Source organism: Equus przewalskii, chromosome 11 (genome assembly GCF_037783145.1).
Source record: "Equus przewalskii isolate Varuska chromosome 11, EquPr2, whole genome shotgun sequence".
NCBI classification, from domain to species: domain Eukaryota; kingdom Metazoa; phylum Chordata; class Mammalia; order Perissodactyla; family Equidae; genus Equus; species Equus przewalskii.
This window is the reverse complement of record NC_091841.1, coordinates 25,563,486-25,583,680: the sequence shown is the minus strand read 5'-3', so window position 1 is coordinate 25,583,680 and position 20,195 is coordinate 25,563,486. Positions and strand designations below refer to the sequence as shown.

At 62.1% G+C, this 20,195-nt stretch overlaps 2 protein-coding genes and 1 long non-coding RNA gene across 29 annotated transcripts in view; 1 reads left to right on the top strand and 2 right to left on the bottom strand.

Moving 5' to 3' along the window:
* Window positions 1-1,542: 1,542 nt before the first annotated feature.
* Window positions 1,543-10,398, bottom strand: LOC139074478 (uncharacterized). Its single transcript, XR_011524115.1, has 2 exons — window positions 9,982-10,398; window positions 1,543-2,684 (listed from the first exon to the last, which is right to left on the bottom strand). It is a non-coding gene; the product is annotated as an uncharacterized lncRNA (long non-coding RNA).
* On the top strand, window positions 9,010-14,168 carry RCOR2 (REST corepressor 2). Of its 4 annotated transcripts, none has more exons than XM_070565247.1 (12): window positions 9,010-9,711; window positions 10,438-10,494; window positions 10,793-10,873; window positions 11,119-11,171; window positions 11,265-11,426; window positions 11,534-11,658; window positions 11,752-11,821; window positions 11,911-12,126; window positions 12,471-12,548; window positions 12,664-12,721; window positions 12,863-13,092; window positions 13,199-14,168. In XM_070565247.1, exons 1-12 carry the CDS (start codon window positions 9,585-9,587, stop codon window positions 13,511-13,513), a joined length of 1,572 nt encoding a protein of 523 aa, XP_070421348.1. In that variant the 5' UTR covers window positions 9,010-9,584; the 3' UTR covers window positions 13,514-14,168. The 4 variants fall into 4 exon arrangements, with proteins under 4 accessions (XP_070421348.1, XP_070421349.1, XP_070421351.1 ...); XM_070565248.1 differs by having other exon boundaries at window positions 9,014-9,711; window positions 12,902-13,092; XM_070565249.1 differs by having other exon boundaries at window positions 9,217-9,711; window positions 10,442-10,494.
* A 191-nt stretch (window positions 14,169-14,359) lies between these two features.
* The window catches only part of MARK2 (microtubule affinity regulating kinase 2), a 56,886-nt gene continuing 51,050 nt past the window's right edge, over window positions 14,360-20,195 (bottom strand). For 8 of the 24 annotated variants that reach the window (XM_070565245.1, XM_070565238.1, XM_008541277.2 and 5 more), the window contains 2 exons: window positions 17,125-17,169; window positions 14,360-16,497 (listed from right to left, as the gene is read on the bottom strand). In XM_070565245.1, coding sequence (XP_070421346.1) covers window positions 16,137-16,497; window positions 17,125-17,169 — 406 coding nt within the window. In that variant the 3' untranslated portion in view covers window positions 14,360-16,136. Of the gene's footprint in view, window positions 16,498-17,124; window positions 17,170-19,179; window positions 19,207-20,195 lie in introns of all 24 variants that reach the window. The other 16 variants (XM_070565236.1, XM_008541275.2, XM_008541280.2 and 13 more) reach the window with 3 other exon arrangements.

Here is a 20,195-nt window from a genome sequence, read left to right as displayed (position 1 = left end):
ACGGTGACCACGACCCATGTATAAAATAGAGGAAGATTGGTATAGATGTTAGCTCAGGGCTAATCTTCCTCAAGCAAAAAAAGAGGAAGATTGGCACCAGATGTTAGGTCAGGGCCAGTCTTCCTCAGCAAAAAAAAAAAAAAAAAAAAAGAAAGAGGACTTTGTGGAGGAGAGGGAGGAGTCAGAGGAGACTATGCATGATAAGCTCTTATTGAATGTATGACTGCATACCTCTAACCTACAAACAGTTCAAAATCCATCAACTTGTCCGTCTGTCTCTGAAGGCTTACCACTGGGCCCAATGAGGCTGATCCCCATCAGGAGCTGTGGCCCTCTTTGCTGGTTTTCATCCTGGGGAAGGTGGGCACCTGGGGGCCCTGACTTCAGGGCCAGAGCCCATGGCTGCCAGGGAAGAGAACCCTTCTGCGTCCTTCTGTTGTTTGTAGGTCAAGCAGTACGGTTTTTTTTTCTTTCTTTTTTTTTTTTTTTTGAGGAAGATTAACCCTGAGCTAACATCTGCCGCCAATCCTCCTCTTTTTGCTGAGGAAGACTGGCCCTTGGCCCTGAGCTAACATACGTGCCCATCTTCCTCTACTTTATACGTGGGACGCCTACCACAGCATGACCTGCCAAATGGTGCCATGTCTGCACCCGGGATCCGAACCAGCGAACCCCAGGCCACCAAAGTGGAACGTGCACACTTAACCTCTGCGCCACCGGGTCGGCCCCAAGTATTTCTGAATGCTGTAATGCAGGGAGGGGGCAGGGGGTGGGCAGTAGGGGGCAGGGTTGCCTGTCTACCCAACAGCCATGCTTCCTTCTTTCTTGCAAACAGAGCCCCAGCTCTGCTGGGGTGATGCGTGGAGATCCCTGGGTGTCACGGCAGGTGTGCTGGAGCACAGACGTGATGGGTCCAACCCAAGCGTGGGCACCCTATGCTCCTTTGCTAGGGGTTGGTAAAGGGGCCTGGGCCTGCTCAGGGATTCCTGGCAAAAGTTATTTTCCCTGAAAAAAGAGAGATGCCACGGAGAAAGGCCCACACCTCTCCCCTCCTAATCTAGAAATTGTCCTTCAAGGATGGGAGGCTCGGAGCAGCTGCAGCCATTTAGCGACCATGAGGGGAAAACTTCTGATGCGTGGAAGAGGCAGAACTGAGAGAAGAGAAACAAGGAAGAGGCCTTGATGACCACGGAGAGCTGTCCGTGGTGACCATCAACCTTCACACTTCTTAGGAGAGATCATAAAATGTCTGCTTTGCTCAAACCACCACTGAGCAGCTGTTCTCTTACAGGAGGAACAGCCAAATGCATCTTCACTGAAAGGGCGTGGACATAGGGATTCGAAACACAGGGCTCTGGCATCAGCCGGGTTGAGATCAGTCCCGGCTCCGCCACTTTCAGGCTGTGTGGCCTTAGGAGGTCCTGTTCTGAAATCTCAGCTCCCCGCCTGTAAAAATGAAGCTAACTGGGATACCCACCTCACAGGGCTCCTGTGGGGGGAAACGAGAAGAGAAAATTTAGGCAGGCATTTTGCACACAGTGGTTGGTCCATCTCAAAATTCAATTTGTTTATTCATCCATGAATTTATTCAGCAGTAATTCTTGAACATCTACTATGTACTTGGACATAGTATGGACTAATCTAGAGTCAGAAGATGTAGCTATGAAAAAATTAATAACAGGAACTCAAAGACGTTGGCTCTTTCTATTATTATTGTAAGTCTTTACCTACCAGGAGCCCGTAATCTGTTGGTAAAATCGAGGGAGATTGGGCAGGAGGATTTCCCTGGACGTGGTGAGGCTGGGGCCGTTACAGAGGGGAGGGGCAGTGAAGTGGGACTTGGGACGCCCCCGAGCTGATTCACTCAGCAGCCATTTGTTGCGTACCTACTGTGTGCCAGCTGCTACAGGAGGAGCTGGGGATGCACAGGTGAATCAGACAGGCCCCGCCCTCTCTGGGCTCACAGCCTCAATGGGGGGACAGACAGGTAAACAAGCAGGTGGTTACACTGGAGTGTGATCGGGGCTGAGATGGGGAGGGAGGGAGCGGTCCCAGACAAGGCGCTGTCTGAGCTTCATTTTGCAAAGTCAATGAGGATTAGTCAACAGGAAAGGAGCAGCGGCGGCGGCTTCCCCAGGGAGGAACGGCAGGTGGTTCAGCGTGGCCGAAGAAGCATCAGTTCAAGAGGAGCAGTGTTCAGGGATGTGTTGTTTCAGAGGCTGTGCTTGCAAGTGACAGGAAACTGAAATCAACCAGGCGCAAGCAGTCCGAGGAACCTGCTGGCTCATACGACTAAAATGTTCAGAGGTTAAGCGGCTTCAGGTGCGGTTGATCCAGCAACTCAAAGATGTCACTGGGAAACCAATTTTCTTCCCTCTCTTCGTTGTGCCCTCCAGTGTTGACTTTCTTTGAGGATCAAAGATGGAGGCCGAGGAGCTGGCCTGGTGGCGCAGCAGTTAAGTTCCCACGTTCTGTTTCGGCGGCCCAGGGTTTGCCGATTCCGATCCCGGGTGCGGACATGGCACCGCTTGTCAAGCCATGCTGTGGCAGGCATCCCACATACAAAGTAAAGGAAGATGGGCACGGATGTTAGCTCAGGGCCAGTCTTCCTCAGCAAAAAGAGGAGGATTGGCAGCAGTTAGCTCAGGGCTAACCTTCCTCAAAAAATAAAAATAAAATAAAATCTGTAAAAAAAAAAAAAAAGAAGGAGCTCAGAGGAGGCAAGAAGGGAGCTGTTTCAGTAATGGGGTGAGAGGGAGGGGACTGACAGAAACGGGAGACTCGTGGACACGGAAGTGAAGCAAAGGGAGGAGGAGTCCAGGGCAACGCCCGTTTCTACTTTGGGTCCTGGCGGGCAGGGGAATCAGGAGTGGGGTAGGCAGTGCGAATGGGCCATCAAGAGGCTGAGGTCTGACTTGGAAAGGCTGGCATGGGGGTGTCTGAGAAATAAGCGAGCACAGCCGTCCAGAAGGCACTTGGTTGGACATGGGGCTCCCGAGCCCGGGGTGGGGGTCTGGGCTGGGGAGGGAGGCTGGAGCGTCCATGGCGGGGGAGTTCAGGATGTGGACTGGCCCTGAAGCAGGCACGAGGGGAGCCGGCCGGGAGCTCATGTCCGGGAGCACGGCTGGCCCTCTCTGTCCAGTCCTGCCCGTCCAGAGGCAGAGGAGCGAGACCGGGCCCACCAGGGTTTTGGGTTCAGAGATAACAGCCACTGGTGACCTTGGCAGGAACAGTCTCCGAGGAGCAGCTGAGGGTGAGGTGTCATTGCAGTGAGTGGGAGGTGAGGACAAGGATAAAGGGTGTGAACAACTCTTTTAAGAAGCCCAGCTTGAAAAAAAAAGAGGAAAGGCAGCAGTAGCTTCAGCTGAAAGGCGGAGCCAAAGATGAGCGTGGGACAGAGGGCCGGCGGGGTGCATGTGCGTGTTGGCGTGTCAGTGGAGGTGGCGGCTGGGGGTGGGCTGGGGGCGTGTGAGGATGGAGGGACTGAAGCAGGCTGACGTGCTGAGGGGACAGACAGGAATGGGGGAGGAGAGGTAAAGGAGGACCAAGGCCCTCAGGAAGGGGTGTGTGTGCACGTGGAGGGGGGAGATGTGGAGCCTGGGAGCGAGGTGGCCTTGAAGGGGGAAGGTGCGGCTACAACTGGAGGTGAGAGGGACGGAGCCGAATCTCTGGATGTGGGGGCAGGCTTCCTCCCAGATGGCCTCACTTCTGTCTGGAAGTGGGAGGCAAGGTCACGGGCTAAGAGCCAAGCACCAGGTGGGGTGGAGGAGGAGCATGAAGGGCCAGGATAGAGGGGACCAGGCCAGGAGCCCCGGCTGAGTGCTGCCAGAGCAGAGCTCGCCTGCAGGAGCCAGCAGTCCCAAGGGACAGCAGGGCATGGGGCATTCCGTAGTGGGCTGGTCAGCATTTGCAGGGTGGATGGGAAATTCTGGGCCACCAGCTAGGGCTCAGCAGATGGTGAGCAGATCTCTTTGGCTGGATCAGAAACAGGTTAGAAAGCCCTCGGTACTGGGCTAGGAGAGGAGAAGTTCCAACTTTGCCCGGAAGGCAATAGAGAGCCACGGAAGATTATGGAGCAGGAAGGGGACCTGATCAAAGCAGTATTTAAGAATCTGTATCCAGCTCCGTGTGCACGAGGGACTGGAGAAATCAGACTGAAGGCAGGACTCTGGAGCACTGGACAAGTCTGAAGGGAGGATGTCAAGCGTCAAATGTCACAGAGGAAGAGCTTTTTAGCACCAGAGGTCAGACCCAGGAGCCCTGGGTGGCGATGACCTTCAGCTGGTCCACAGAGCAGGGGCTGCCTCACAGAGCAATGAAGGGGTTTCCAGCTGGGTGGGGGTATCCAAGAGGGGACCCCTGCTTTAGAAGGAAACCAGCATTGACCGCGGCTCTACTTATGTTCCAGCTGAGATGATGCTGGATCGTCTCCCAACAATCAGATGAGGTCAGAATTATTGTTCCCTTTGAGAGATGGAGGGCTGAGGATCAGAGAGGCCAAGTTACTCACCTCGGGCCACACAGCAAGGGAGAAGCAGAGCCAGGACTTACCCCAGGTCTGAGATCTTTGACCTGCACTGCTTTTGGGCTTCCCTGGCCTGTTCCTAATCTCCTCTGCCATTTCTCTAGAGCTTTCTGCTCCATCTGACCTTGTTCTGGGAGGTTCTGGGTGGCTCTGGGCCTAGGAGACTTGTTGGGGACCGGATCTAAAGCTTAGTAACTCTAAACGTCGCAGGGCGACCTGGATCCCACGCCCTTACGCCAGGAGGTCGACCTCCCAGGGAGGACGTGTGTGGCCAGGCGGAGGCGGGACCCCTTGGTTCACGCGGTCACCGCCAGAGGGCGCCAGCTGTCGCCCAGGTGAGGGCGCGGGGAGGCCCCTGCCCGGCTTCCGGAACAACAGAGCGGGCTCCTGGGGCTGGAAGCTGCCCCCTCGTGGGTCCGGGGAGCCCCTGTCGCCTTCCCCCCTCTGTCTCAGCCTTGGGCTTGCTGACCCTTCCTCCCCACTTCTGCTTTGCGCAGGGAGTCACATTTCCTCGGTGTGGGTGTCGGAAGCCTGGGGTCGTCGCGCTGCCCTCCCCCGGGCGCCAGTCCCAGATGTGCCTGGCTCCCCCCTCACGCGGAAACAGTGCTGAGGCCGTGCCAAGCACCGGATTGTCACCTCTGTCACCTCCTCTCAGCCTCTTCACAGCCCTGGGTGGGAGTGCGGGCCAGGCCCGGGGATTACTAACTGGGCCCAGAGAGGGGGAGGGCAGCGCTCTGGGCCACACAGCCTGCCAGTGGGCCCCAGGGGTGTGGGGGAGGGAGGAATCGAATTCCTGCCTAGGCAGGATTGGGAGGGTGGGGGCCCAGGCTCCTTCCGGCTGCAGCCCATCTCCTCCATTCCCCCAGCTTCATCTTCCCCCAGGGCCTCCAGTCCAGGGGAGTCCAGGGGAGCACCTCCCTCCAGCCCCCCCTACTGCTCAGTCAGGTTTCTGCTTAGATCCTGCCACCGTCCCCCCGCCGGCCCGCTTCCCTCCCTCCCCCCCCCACGCTTCGCCCCTTGGCTGTGGCCACTGAGGGCCTGGCCGGGGGCCCAGGCAGCACACCGCAGCGGCCAGCGCGCTCGGGACAGTCCCAGTCTGTCTGGCAGGGCTGCGGGTTCAGGATTGGCTGGAGCTGCCCCCGCCTTTGGGAGGAGGCAGCCGTGAGAGAGGCCCGGAGGTGGCTCGCTCAAGGTCACCCTCCTTTTCTCTCCCAGCATCCCTGTTCAACCTTTGTCCCTTCTGCCTCACCTGGAGGAGGGGAGGAGGCAAGAGGCCCCACAGGCAGAGGACAGAGGAGCCCAGGGAAGAGGCAGGCTTTTTGGGCTCCTGGCGTTTATTCATTCAGCAAATATTGAGTGCCCACTATATGCCAGGCACTGAGAACACAGCAGGGAACACCGTGGACGCAGTCCGTGCCCACAGCCCAGTGGGGAGACAGACCAGAAATAAACAATCACACAAACTGTGTAAACTTGTGTCCCCAGCAGTGTGGCAAGGGCCCTGAGCGGGGCTGTGGTCTCGCCTCCCTGGGGACCTGGGAGTGAGGCGTCTTATCTGGCCCAGGGCAGGGAGGCTGACTTCAGACGCGGCCAAGGGCTTTGCGGAGGCCGGGGGGCGGGGCTGAGCACAGCCTCAGTTTCCTCAACTGGAAAACGGGGAAAATAAATGGCCCTGATCAGGGGCTGCTGCATCCTGGCCTGCAGCCCTCAAAAAGAAGGCGCTGTCACCGTCCCTGAGGAAGGGTGAGGGAGCTCATCAGGAAAATGGCGGGGAGGGCATTCCTGGAGACCAGCAGCTCTCACAAAGCTCAGAGGTGGCCTCAAGGAGGTGAGGGAGCCCAGTCCTACAGCCGCTGCGCTACCGAGCTTCGCTGGCCCCTCGCTGCCTGAGGCTGGAGGAGAGGAGGGGCTGGTCCCCGGGGCTGTCTCTCCTTCTTTCCCTTCCGTGCCCCCATGTTCCTGGCCACGTGGCACCTCTGCGGCCCCCCGCCTGGGGGAGGCTGATTCCTGACCTGGGGCTGGGGGAGCCAGGGACAAGTGGGTTTGGGGTACCGCAGAGAGCAGGTCTGTGGCGTGCTGGCTCCGCCCCGCCCCACAGCCCCAGGGTGGCAGGGAGGGGTGCTGTCTCTTTAAGAGCCTTCAGGCTGCTGGGAGCAGATGGCCAGGCCGGCCGGGGCCCCTTGTCCTTTGTGTGGCTTTGCACAAAAGAGGGGGCCAGCTGGGGAGGGGGCGGCTGCAGCAGGTGGGAGGGTGGGGCCTTGCCCCTCCCCCTCCTAGCCCTGTGCCATTGCCCTTGGGGAGGGGGTTGCTCACTAGGAATGTGCCTCCTTTACGGGCACTGTGGTCCCCACAGTCGCCCCCAAACTCCTAGGATACCCCTCCAGTGTCATGTCACACCTCCTAGGTAGAAGCTTCATCACACCCAGGCCTAGGGACTCCCGCCACCCCCAGCTCCAAGGAATAAACCTACCCTCCCTGCCCCCTCCCCCAGCAGAATCTTCCTCCTGCCCTGAGCTCCAGGCTCTCGGGAGAAGGGAGAGCAGAATGAGCTCCTTCTGGGAGGGGTATGGAAGAAGGAGTGACACTAGTGGCTGGGGGTACCTGGGGCACCCCTGGAGAAGGGAGGCCAGAACAAGCATGATGCTGAGGCCTGGGGGCGCAGGGGAGCAGCTGGGGCCCTGGACCCTGGGTATGAGTGCCAAATGGAAGCAAGGAGAGGCGGGAGACCCAACTGAGGCCCTGCCTAACGTGGGCCGGAGCGGGCAAGATGGACTCCCTCCTAGGAGCGGGCTGTGTGCAGTGATGGCTGCCTGCCAGGCAGGAGGGGACAGCTATGGGAGCCTCCCTAAGGACTGGAGGTGCTGGGGGCGGGTGTGGCACCCTGCCCCGCAGGAGGGGTGGCTGGAGAGGCTCTCTTCATCTTGTAGCAGACCCCTTAGCTCAGACCTGCCCTTGGCCCATCCATTCTCCTCCTTTGTCCAGACTTCCCCACCCTGGGGCTTGGTGCCCAATCCATGATTTAAGAGGAGGAAAAAGGCCCCGTAGCTCTGGCCCGAGGTGTGGCGGGCAACGTGGCCGCGGGTTGGGTGGCCCCATGTGGCCCGACAGTGCCGCAGCCGGGCGGGGTGGTGCCTGACTTTGCCCGGCCGCCCGCAGGAGCCCTAGGACCAGGCGGTCCCAGCCGGGTCGCGGCCCGACCGCAGGACCCCGGCCGGCTGGCCGCAGGCAGTGGGTGGGGGCGGGGATCCCTGGCTGGGCCCTGGGTTGCTTCTAAATTTAGGAATCTGATTACAGAGTGGCCGAGGAAGGGAAGGGAGAGGAGGGGGCGAACGCAGGCTCGGCTCTGTCTGGGCACAGCGGGGTGTGCCCGGGTGGAGGTGTGTCTAGGAGTCCGGGGCTCCGGGTGGGAGGGGCGGCGGGCGGGGGCTTCGGCTTGTGTGCGCTGCAGCACGTGCCCCGGGTGGCGGGGACGGGCACCGGCGCGGCTCGCAGGCTCGGAGCCGCCGCCGGTGTGCGCGCTGGCTCTTTGTGTGCCTGGCAGGGTGGCTGGGTCTGGCTTTGAAAGTCTCTGCCCACCCCCCTCCCCCATCTCCGTCTGTGCCGCTCTACCCGCTTCCCGGTCTGTCACTCTGCCCGTGCTTGTCCTGGGGGAGGGGGATGCTGATCCCAGCTGGGGTGACAGTGAACCCAGTAGGGAGGAGACCCAGCTCCTCCCTCTCTTTGCCGTCCAGACTTTTCCCTACACCTCCCACTCCCCATCCCTCAGCCCCTTATGCCACTGTTTTGGGATGCACACTGCAGCAGTTAAAGGGAATTGGGGCGACCCCTGGGGACCCACAGATGCACCAGAAGCCAGGCTTTGGCCCGGGAGCTCTTGGAGGAATTCATTCCTCGCCTGTCCGGCCTCCCATCCGCTCTAGCCCCCAAGGGCGCATGACGGGGGGGGGGGTCCCCCCTGCGGAAGGGGGGGCGGGGAGTTCCTTGGCAGGAAGGGAAATGGAAGGAAAAGCTGGGCTCCACCCGGGCGGGCGGGCAGGCGGCCTCAGGGCCCCCGGGGCAGGCGGCAGTAACCCGAGCCCACTGGTGCGTGGGGCTGCTGTGCGCGCGGGTGGGGCTGACCCCCGGCTACTCCTGGCGGGCAGCGGGGTCTTCCCCAGGGACAAGTCTGGGAGCCCGGGGGGCCGGCCGAGGGAAGCGCTCTCCACCCTGGTCCTGACCCCACCCCCTGGAGGTCTAGCCCCGGCCCCCAGGCCCCGCCCCCCGGGCCCTCCCTCCCACCCCAGGGCCAGATGTTCAGCTGGCGGAGGCATCGGCTGGGGGAGGGGTGCTGAGGCCGCAGCCGGCACTACTTCCCTGCCAGCAGCTTCATTGTGTGCGCGAGGAGCGAGCGGCGGCGGAGAGCGGGCGAGCGAGCGGCGCCCGAGCGCGGCGGGGAGAGCGAGCGCGCCGGGGAGGGTGCGAGGCGGCGCCCGCGGCTGCGCTGCGCCCGCCTCCCGGCAACTCTGCCCCAGCGCCCCGCGCCGTGCGCGCAGTCCCGCCACCGCCGGGGCCCCGCCGCCTGCCGTCGCAGGCAGGGGTCTGGTCGGGACAGGGGTCCCCACCCGGGGACCGGGGCATCCCGGTGCAGCCGAGAGGTGCGGAGCCCGCGGGGGGCGCCAGTTGCACGGCAGCGTCCGCCCGCTGAACTGCGTGGGCACGCGGGCGCTGGGGCTCAGGGGCGCCCCGAGGGCAGGGCGCCCCGACTTCTCCGGGGGAGCCCATACCCGGTGGAGCGCACGGCGCGAGCGCGCCCCAGCCGCACCGGACCTTGCGCGCATTCCCCGCGTACCCCACTTCTGCACAAACTTTTCTGACGCCCTCGCCCCTGGGGGTCGCGGGGAGCGCTGGGCTGCCCGCTGGCCTCCCGCCCCGCCGGACCCTAGCCACGCTGACCTCCTGCCTCTCGTAGCCTCAGTGGCGACCTCTCCAGGCCGGGCCGGGCACGGCACCCGAGGCGAGCGCGGCAACCACCGCAGCTCTCCGAAGGCTCCCGCGCCCCCGGGGGCAGCTGGGCGCGGTAATGCCCTCGGTGATGGAGAAGCCGAGCGCGGGCTCCGGGATCCTGTCCCGCAGCCGGTCCAAGACGGCGCCCAACGGCGGACAGCCCCACTCGGAGGATGACAGCAGCGAGGAGGAGCACTCGCACGGTGAGCCCGGCGGCCTGGGGTTAAAGGCGCACCGCACCAGCCCGGAGGGCGCGGAGTCGGGCGGGGGAGTTGCCGACCGCGGGCGTGTTATACTGATGGTTCCAGCTCCCTGGGTTGGAACCTCTGCCTTGCTTCTCGCCTAGGCCGGCTCAGGGAATCTGAAGGCTGGGCCCCTAGCTGCTCAGGAGGCGGTCCTGCCCTCCCCCGCCCTGCCCTCAGTCCCTGAGGGACTCAGGCGCCCCTCCCTTCCCCTGATTGGGTCCCTCATACCTTGCCACCTTGCAGGGGTCTGAGGTCTGGCTGGGGCAGGGGCTGGAAAGACACCTCCATAGCGAGCTGTGAGGCTCATGTGGTAGGGAGGAGCTTGGATTCCCTGCAGGGCTGTGGTCCAGGTCTAGGGGCAGCCCTCCAACCCCCTTACCCCCGCAGCCGGAACAAAGGGCTCTGCTTGGCCTGGCCTCTAAAATTGGCCCCTTGTCCGTCTGGTGTCGTTCCCCCCCCACCCCCCCACCCCCTATGGCTATGACTAGGCAGGGTCTCTCCCTCTTCCAGTTCCTTCTGTGGCTGAGGGTAACTAAGAGGGAAGATAGCGAAAAGTGAGCCTCCTGGAAGGTGGGGGCCCTGGGTGGTCAGGAAGGAGAACTCTAGGCCAGCCACCTCCCCCGCCACATCCTCCCATCCTCCCTCCCTCCCTGGAGTCCTGACTGCCTCCCCCTGGCTTCACAGACAGCATGATCCGCGTTGGAACCAATTACCAGGCCGTAATTCCGGAGTGCAAGCCTGGTGAGTGGCAGGGCAGGCTGCGAAGGGAGGGGAGCGGAGGGCCCATGGCTTGGCCCTGAGCCCCACCTGGGGGAGCCCTTGGCTGGCGCCCACTGGAAGGACAGGCGGGGGGGGGGGGGGTGGCCCCGTGGCGTGGTTAGTTTTCCTGCTCTGCCTTCCTGTCTGGGTCTCTGCCCCTCCTTCCCTCTGGGCCTCACCTCCCAGGCCCCACTCCTCTGCGGCCCTTTGGCCGTGGGTTCAGGCCAGCGCCACCAGGCTGGTCTGAATGTCTTCCCTCCTCTGCTTCTGTGCCTTTCAGAGAGCCCCGCACGCTACAGCAACAAGGAGCTGAAGGGGATGCTGGTGTGGTCGCCCAACCACTGTGTGTCAGATGCCAAGCGTGAGTGGGGTCAGGACCCTGGGTTCATGCACGTCCCTGGGAGCTGGCGCCTTGAGGTCGTGCCAGCCGGTGGCCAGCTCTTCTCAGAAATGGGCTGGAGGCTGAGTGAGGTGTGTGGGTTCAGCCCCTGCCAGGGGGGGCTCAGGCTCAGGGGCCTGGTCCCTGGGGGTGTCCCTCTGTCTGGACAGGCCTGGGTTAGGAGTTGGAACCCCTCCTTCAAACTCTGGCCCCTCCCGCCCCTGCAGTTGACAAGTACATCGCCATGGCCAAGGAGAAGCACGGCTACAACATTGAGCAGGTGAGCCCTGGCCCCGCAGGGGTTTGGGGTGGGCACGGGACAGTGCAGGGGGCGGCTGAGCCTGAGCCCGAGTTGTCCCCTCTCCCGGGCCAGGCACTGGGCATGCTCCTGTGGCATAAGCATGACGTGGAGAAGTCGCTGGCCGACCTGGCCAACTTCACCCCCTTCCCCGACGAGTGGACTGTGGAGGACAAGGTGTTGTTTGAACAGGCCTTCGGCTTCCACGGCAAGTGCTTCCAGCGGATCCAGCAGATGGTAAAGCCCCTCCACCCCCACCGCGGCTCCTTAGCCCCTCCTTCCTGACGAGCCTGCCTGGGGCCCGAGTCTTGGGTGGGCCCCAGCCTCTGGCGTTGCCCCTTCAGCTGCCCGACAAGCTGATCCCCAGCCTGGTGAAGTATTATTACTCTTGGAAGAAGACCCGTAGCCGGACCAGTGTGATGGACAGACAGGCTCGGCGGCTGGGGGGCCGAAAGGACAAAGAAGACAGGTAGGGGCCCAGGGAAGCTCTGGGTGGGGGCAAGCCGAGCTCCTGGGGGCCCCTTGCTCCCGCCTCACTCCCTCCCTGGCCCTGTGTCAACAGCGATGAGCTTGAAGAAGGACGAGGAGCCGTGAGTGAGGGAGAGCCAGATGCCGGAGACCCCAAGAGAGAGGTGAGGTCCCAGAGCTGGGTAGGCCCTGCCTGCCCGCCTGCCTTCTCTCTGGGCTCTGCACCACCCAGCCCCTCTCCTTTCCCTGGCAGCCTGTGCCCTCTCGGCCCCTGAATGCCCGCCCAGGTCCGGGGAAGAAGGAGGCGCAGGGGTCTCAGTACCGCCACCACCCGCTGCGAACCCGACGGCGCCCACCCAAGGGCATGTACCTGAGCCCAGAGGGCCTCACTGCCGTGTCAGGAAGCCCGGATCTTGCCAACCTCACGCTTCGAGGCCTTGACTCCCAGCTCATCTCCCTCAAGCGCCAGGTGGGGCCCAAGAAGGGGCCATGCAGAGGGGGCAGTCAGCAGCGGGGAACTATGAGTGGGGGCAGCTGCGATGGAAGGGAGGCGGTGCAGGCGCCAAGGCTTCCTCTGCCCTATCCTCTGGGCTTCCGGGTAACTCGGCATTCTTTTCTGGGCCTTTAGAACAACTGGTTCGTAAAGAGAGGTGAACCCTAGCATCACCCCTACTGAGTGGTTGTGAGGGAGGAATGAGCTAGATGATGGGTGGGAAAGAGCTTGGCTGGGAAGGAGGCCCCTGGCGAGGGCTGGGTATTGATGGCCATCCTGGCACGGAGAGTTTGACATCCCTTCATTTCTGACCTTCCCAGGTGCAGAGCATGAAGCAGACAAACAGCAGCCTCCGCCAAGCCCTGGAGGGGGGCATTGATCCACTCCGCCCCCCCGAGGTAAGGCTGCTCTTCGAGTGCAGAAGGGGGTTTTCTTGCAGGTGGAGCAGAAAGGGAGAGCAAGGCCTCCACTTCTGTATTTTTGAGTCTCAAGGATATATTGTTTGCTCTCCAGGCCAACACCAAGTTCAACTCCCGCTGGACCACGGATGAGCAGCTTTTGGCTGTGCAAGGTAGGTTCGATCGCCTATGGGGGGAGTAGAGGGCCCCCAGAGTCTTCCCACCCTCCGAGGAGCTGGGGTGGAGGGGGAGGAGCAGGGAAGTAACTAGTTCTCAGGGGTGTTCACAGTCTGCTGCCCTTTTGACCCTTGCAGCCATCCGTAGGTATGGCAAAGACTTTGGGGCTATTGCAGAGGTGATTGGGAACAAGACTCTGACCCAAGTGAAGACCTTCTTTGTGAGCTACCGGCGCCGCTTCAATCTGGAGGAGGTGCTGCAGGAATGGGAGGCCGAGCAGGATGGGGCCCCTGGAGCCCCGGGCCCCATGGAGGAGGCTAGGAGAGGGGCTCCCTTGCCAGCCCCAGCCCTAGAGGAAGATGACGAGGTGAGAAGGGGTGAGGACACCCTTCAGAGAAGAGAGGAGAGGAACCGCGGGGACTGGGCCGAGGGCGGGAAAGAGCCTGGTCTCTCGCTCTTTTCTCTCCTCTCAGGTCCAGATCACATCTGTCTCAACGTCGGTGCCCCGATCGGTGCCCCCTGCACCACCCCCTCCTCCACCTCCCACCTCGCTGTCCCAGCCGCCCCCGCTGCTGAGGCCACCTTTGCCCACGGCTCCCACTCTGCTTCGTCAGCCACCCCCACTCCAGCAGGGCCGCTTCCTCCAGCCCCGGCTGGCCCCCAACCAGCCCCCACCACCCCTCATCCGCCCTGCTCTGGCTGCCTCCCGCCACAGTGCCCGCCCTGGCCCTCAGCCCCCACCCACCCTGATTGGAGCCCCTCTGGAGCCTCCAGCACCCTCACTCTGAGCCCTGAGGCCCTCTACCAACCAGAGGCTCCAGAACCCCTTTGCTGGACATCCTCAGACACCTCTGGCTTCCCTGAGGCCAGAAGGGACTAGAGCTCTTGCCAGCCCTTTTGAAGACCCGAGCAGCCGATGGGCACAGCCTGGCCCGCGGGTTCTGCACATCTCTGGCAGCTGAGCCTGTCTCTGCCCCCATCCCAGCCAGCAGCTGGGACTCAGTGGCTTCTGAGCTGGCCTGAGGGTACTTTCTTCCTGGCTGGGACTGGAATGGCTGTCTCCGAGTCAGCTCGGGCTTGGCCTCTGGGCCATGCCCGTTGTGTAGAGGGGGTAGTGACTCTAGCTTGGCGGGTAGGGGAGAGGACAGTTCGGCGTGTGGGCTGTTCTCCCTCCGTCCCTTCTTTCAGCAATAAGTCTGGGGTGAGCTGGGGAGGGGCCCGCAGGGGGTTGGTGGGCAGAGGTTCCTCGGGGCCTGAGGTGAGCAGGGCTGGAGGGGCAGCTCTCCTGTCTGTCTTCAGGGGCCCCTGGGGAGTGCCGAGGAGCTCTGAGGGTGCCCACTGTGCCCCCCACCCACAAGCCTGGAGAAAGGAGGACTGGGAACATATGCAGACATGGGTTTATTTTTCAATGTTTTTAAAAAATAAATAAAACCTTCCAAGCTCGCTGAGTCCTCTTTCCCTGGTGTAAGGACCTGTCAATGCCATGAGAGTGGGAGCGAAGGCCACCCAGCATAGGCCTCTCCCCCAGGCCCCAGACAGGAATCAGTTCTCTCCTGCGAGGCAGGCGGGCTGGGCCACATCTTGCCCACGGGGACTGGGTCCCTGCCCAGCTGGGAGAAGAAACAGGAGGCAGCTCAGATTCCAAACATTCTCTTTATTACGTGTTTGATCCAGAGGAGAAACTAAGTGCAGGGGGGGGCTGGGTGGGGAGGGGCCACCTTGCCTGGGAGCCCCCCCGGCCACCACCCCCTTTGGGAGCCAAGCCATGCCCTCCGGGCCCCTCGGAGCACCCGGGCTGTTCCATAGGGCAGGAGCGGGGAGGGAGGGAGGGTGGAAGGGAGGGGGAGCCCTTGGTCGGAGCCGGAGCAGCCCGCAGTCCAGTCGGGGCTTGGGGCAGGAGGGCTGAGGTTGGCGAGGCCCCTTCCTGGGACCCAAGGGCTCGACTTGCCACGGAGCCTGGCCTGGGAGTGGGGGTGATGAGTAGGGGTGGAGTCATCATAAATCAAAAAAAATAAAATAATAAAATAAAAAATAAAACCCATCACAAAAAAATGTACAACTCAGGTGAGGGTGGGGGCAGCCTCTGTGCAGGACCCCCTCCCCCAATTTCTCAAGAACAGAAACAGCAGAGAAATAAATTAAGGGATGCAGCGGCCGCCACCAGCCAAGCGCCCGTCACCAGCCACTCCCACACTGGCCGTGGAGGTTGGCAAGCTGGGCATCACTTGGCCTAGCTGTCCCCCCACCCCGTGGAGGGCAGAGGCTCCCGGCCCCCGCTGCCCCATCCAGCCCCGCCAGGCGGCCCTGGGCAGTGTCTCCTGAGAGGAGGGGCGACAGTGTCAGGAAGAAGAGGCAAGGCCGAGATGAGTGGTGAGGGAAGTCACTGCTATGGAACTAGCTGGTGCCTAGATTAATGCCAATGACGGGGAGCAGTGGGGGAGGAAAGGCGGGGGCTGTGCTTTCAGACAAAGGCTCTCCCATAACGGAGAATGCCCAGCGTCCCTGTTCCGGAGACTAGCAGCCCAGGCGGCCCCCTGGGGGCCGAGGAGCCCATCTGCCCTGCAGTCCCCTCCCCTCTCCCAGCCCTGGGGTCAGCCCCGCCTTCTACCCGGGAGGGGATGGGAGAAGATGGCACAGACTTTTGAGGAGGGGGACAAAAGTCCCCACAGCAGCTCGTGGAAGGAAATGCCCAGCTCGGGGGAAGGAGGGGCAGAGGATACAGTGTGGAGGGAGGCCGAGCCCCATCCTCGCCGCCAGCCCCACCTGCTTCAGGGCTGCGCAGCACCCCCGCCCCAGCCCCCAGCCGCCCAGGCCTCCAGCCCAGGGGCCTGAGGTCAGGGGAAGGCCACCTCTGGTGGTTTGCTTGGAGGGGAACGAGGGGGAGAGGGGAGAAGCCCAAAGTGGGCCTGGCGGAGGGCCTGACAGGGAACTCCACCACTCTTGCCTGAGAGTGTTCCAGCCCTGAGCCACCCTCCCGGGAAACCCCACAGATCCAGTCTCAACTGTCCCGATGGGGCAGGGAGGAAAGGTGGCCGCTGGGATTTTTTTTTTTTTTCTTTTTTCTTTTTGGTATTAAAAAATTTCTTGGTTTAGGCGAAATACTCTGTGCAACCGCAGTACCGAGGGGGAGCCCTGCCCCCCCACCCTCCCTCCCCTTCCTTTGCCTCCTGTGGGAGCGAGGGGGGAAGGGGGGGACTTCTGGGCAGGGGTAAATGTGGGGGGGAAAGAGCCATCTCCCATCCCCCACAAACATGGAAGAAAAAACTGAGAAGGGCGGGGAGGGGAGATGTGCCAGCAGGGGGAGACACACCGATCCATCTCTGCAGTCTCGCCCAGGTGGGGCGGAGCGGCCGGCCCCAGCAGCGAAGTCCAGCTGGCCCGCCTCCGTGGCCCCCCACTCCTGGCAGCCTGTTAAAGCTTCAGCTCGTTGGCTATTTTGGAGGCAATGTTTTTGAAGGCCATGGAGGTGCCCGATATCCGCTTAAATCGAACACCGTTGAGAGAGAGCCGCGGCAGTTTGCACACCTCCATCTCCCACTGCACGAAGTTCTCGTGGCCCGGCGTGCCGTGCATGCACAGCAGCATGTACTTCTCGTGCAGCTCGCTCTGGCAGCTGTTTGCGTCCAGCACCTTGCGGATCTCCCGCATCATCTCGTTCGGCTCCATGGAGCTCGTGGTCTTCATACTCCACGTGAAGCGCAGGGAGCGGGGCTTGGCCTCCCGAAACTCCTCCTTTTCTTTGTCATTACCTCCGCTGCCCACTACGTGAGGTCTGCGGAGAGGGCAGAGGCAGAGTCAGGCGGGGGCTGAGGCACCCCCCGAGGGACAGCCACCCTGGCAGACAGACCCTGAGACGATGGGGGAGCGGAGGGTGCCCGGGAGGCGACACTGCAAGAGGGAATGCGAGCCCTGGTCCGGGGGAGCAGGGAGGGTGCGACAGGTGGGCAGGCCTGCCCCTCCGGCTCTTGGGGCGGAGAAGGCGAGGGGAGGCCAGGCCCTGATGGGGGGTGGGGGGGTGACAGTTCCATGCTTTGCTCTGAAGAGGGGAGGAGAGCCAGGGAAGAAAGGGGAGCAGTGTTCAACAGCCCTGAGCAGTTCACAGCCTGGACAGAAAGAAGCAGCTGAGGCACAGAAGTGAGCCAGTCAATGGGTAGGAATCTGTAGCCCCGACCGCCCAGCCCAGGGCCCCTGCTTCTAGAATATACCAGATCTGAGGGGAAGGGCCCACACCGACTACAGCTGGGCTGTGGGGATTCTCTGAGGAAAGGGAGGCCCCAAGAGGGTGAGGACAGGGCAGAACCACCGGGGGAAGAGCCAGGTGGCAGAAGGAAGGAGGAGCAGGCGGCGTGTGGCGAGCCCGGCGGCCCGGGCAGGGCCAGTGCTGCTCCCGCCCTCTCACCTGAGCGTCTCCACTCGGTCTTTGCTTTCAGGTTCATTCAGGTTCCTCAAAAAATAGAGCGAGGGAGAGTTTAGTGCTGGGACCTCTCGCTCCTTCCGCCGCCGCAGACCCAGGTGAGGGTGGGTCCGGGGAGGCGCCACTGGCGGGTGGGCAGGACCCAAGCCCAAAGGCCATTTGCCTGTCACCTGGCAGGCCAACGTGGCTCTGCAGCACCTCACACTGGCAGCTCGACTGTCCCTTTCCAACAGGGAGCCCAGCACAGGGGGGCTGTCCCTCCCCACACTCCCAGATATCTGTGCTGGGGAGAAGGAGCCTCTGCTCTGGGGGAGGAAGAGGGTGTGGATGTGCAGGCACACGCATCAGCACACAGCCACAGCACGAGGCAGCTTCCCCCACCAGCCCACAGCCAGGGCTCACGCTGTGAGCGGGTCTCTGAACCGCAGTCCTCTGGGACGGAAGGGGCAGGGGGGAGACAGAGGTCTCTGTCCAGAAGCTCACAGGCTCAAGAGCCGGAACTGCTCTGAGGACACCCGGGGCTGGGCGGGGAGGAGAAGGGCCCTGAGGCCAGCTGTGCCAGCCTGCCTCGCCCATTCTTTTATAACTCCCTGCCTGCCAGGCCCTCTGCTTGTAGAGAATGGAGGATGGAGGGCAGGGCAGGGCAGACACCTTGCTTGAGAGGGTGGGTGGGGAACAGGTCTGGCCCCGCTGAGCGGCTTCTCCAGCTCCTGGCTGGAAGATGGGTGCCTGGAGCCGGGAAACTGGGGATTGCAAGAGGGCAGGGATGTGAGGAGGAGTGAGAGAGAGCAGCAGCAGCACATGTAAAAGGAACACAAAGACACAACAGACGCACAACTGCAAACCAGCGCACCGCGAGCAGCGAGCCCGGGCTGTGCAGGGGAAGGAGCCTGGCTGCTCTCTCCAGCCCCACCTGGCTCCTGCCCTGTGGGTGGAGGCGCCCTGCAGGGCAGGCCCCCACTGGGGCCTTGTGAGTCAACAGTCAGCCATGCAGTGAAGGGCTGGGTGGGGAGCAGTGGGCGGAAGGGGGAAAGCCTGAAGACCCTGTCTTGGCCCCTCCTCTGTCAGCTAGGACACCAACGTGCCTGGCGAGGTGTCCCCGCCCAAGCACAGGGCCTGGGCTGACAGCCTTGGGGAACCAGGGCTCCCAACCTGGCCGCTGGTCTTCAACTTGGTATTTGGCCCACTCAGGCCTCCAGAGAGGAGGAGGGTAGGGCCAGGGGTGGCAAAGCCAGAATCTGGCCTACGAAGGGAGATGCCTGAGGTGGGATCTCCCATCGTTTCGCCAGAGCTTAGGGGTAAGCAGCCCAGACCTAGAACATCCCAGCTCCTGGCTCTTCGGAAGCCACAGGCCATATCAGGAGCACCTAGCCCAGAGAGGTGGCTCATTCGTCCAGATACTGGGGGAGGCAGGAGGTGTGCCGGGGGAGAGCGGGGTGGGCCTAGTTCTGCAGGAGCTGCCAGAAGGGGGTGCTGTGCCCCACTCGTGAGGCAAAGGCTCCTTGGGCCTGGAGGCTCAGAGTGAAGTCCTGGGATCCCAGGGTCCCTGGAGTACCTCCAAAGTCCTACCATCCTGTAGGACGGGGGCAACAGGTCACAAAGTTCCAAGGACCAGAGAAGGCGGAGCCCCCAGGAGACCCGGAATGAGATCCCATCCCAGACGCACTTTCGACCCCCGTGGAGCCTCTTCACAGCGCATGCACAGATGGGCGAGGGCCAGAAAGGGAACCCAATGCTTGTACCAAAACCCGGGCTGGGGGTGGGGGGAGGAGACAATCTTAAAGGGAGAACTCCCTGAGAAGGTCCCCCTTGCTTGGGGACAGACCCATCATTTTCGAAGCCATCTGCCCTGAGTGGGCAAACGTGGCCTCGTGCCGCCGCCTGGTCAGAGGCAGTCTTCGTCCCTTTAAGATGGCAGAGAGAGGGCCACACAGACGTGGTTAGCAGATGGAGGAGGGAGCGAGAGCCAGAAAAGGGGAGTTAGTGACGGAGGCAGGACACAGGACACAGACACACACACACAGCGGGCTCAACGCCTACCTTCTGGCAAACCTGAAAGACAGATTTCTAAAAAAACAAACAAAAAAAGACAAAATAAAAAAAGAAATAAAAGAAAAAAACCAACAAGACGGTATGTGGATAAGCAGGTGAGGAGTGGGCTTTACAGGGTCCAAGGGTCGCCCCATCTGTGGAAGAGCCGCTCAGCGAGACTAGAGTCCCAGACATCCCGATCTGCTCCCGGCCGCCCCGCCGCCCTGGACCCCGTTCCAGGGCCCAAAGGGGCCTGGCTTCGGGCCGCTCCAGTGAGTGGAGTGGAGTGCAGGAGTAGGGCCAGCAACCCTGCTCTCTCTGAACCCCCTGCTGCTTCTGGAGCTACACTAAGGTGCTTAGAGGAAGCGGTGGGATGGAGAGACAGCATCCCAAGAGGCCAGATTGCTGGATGCCCCTCAAGAATCAAAACTTCCCTTTGGGGTGGTCGGGGCCGGGTGAGAACCCTCGTGAAGAGAATTCCCACCCGGTTTCCACACAGGGAGGCATCAGAGCATCGGTCTGCAACGGAGGAGGCCACCCTTGGCGCGGCCCACCCCCACCCCCGCCCCGGGCTACTTCATTGATGGCTTCATCTTGGCAACTCCCAGTGGCAGAGGGGAGTGGCTGCAGCCAGACCTAACCAAGTGGGTCGGGGGAAAGGAGGTCAGAGGGGGCGAGGCAAGAGACTAGGAAAAACTCTCCTTGCCGGCCCAGCCTGGCTCAGGCCTCATGACTTTGCAGCTGCGTCACCAAATATAAGTTTCCATGGGAACCCAGGAGAGAAGAGGGGGCTTTTATTTTAGCATCTGAGTTCACACTCTCCGAGGGAGGAGGCGGCATCGGCCATCTGCTCTGGGGCCAGAGAACGAGGGGTGTGTATAAGGAGCTGGGAAGGCCTCAGAGGGATGGACGGGTTTGGGCACCTGAGGTGCTGACAAAGACCCAATTTCTTAGGCTTCCCGAGGCCTCTTCTAACCCCAGGACCCAAGTGCAGTTCTGGGTGTCCCTGTCCCCACCACCAGGCA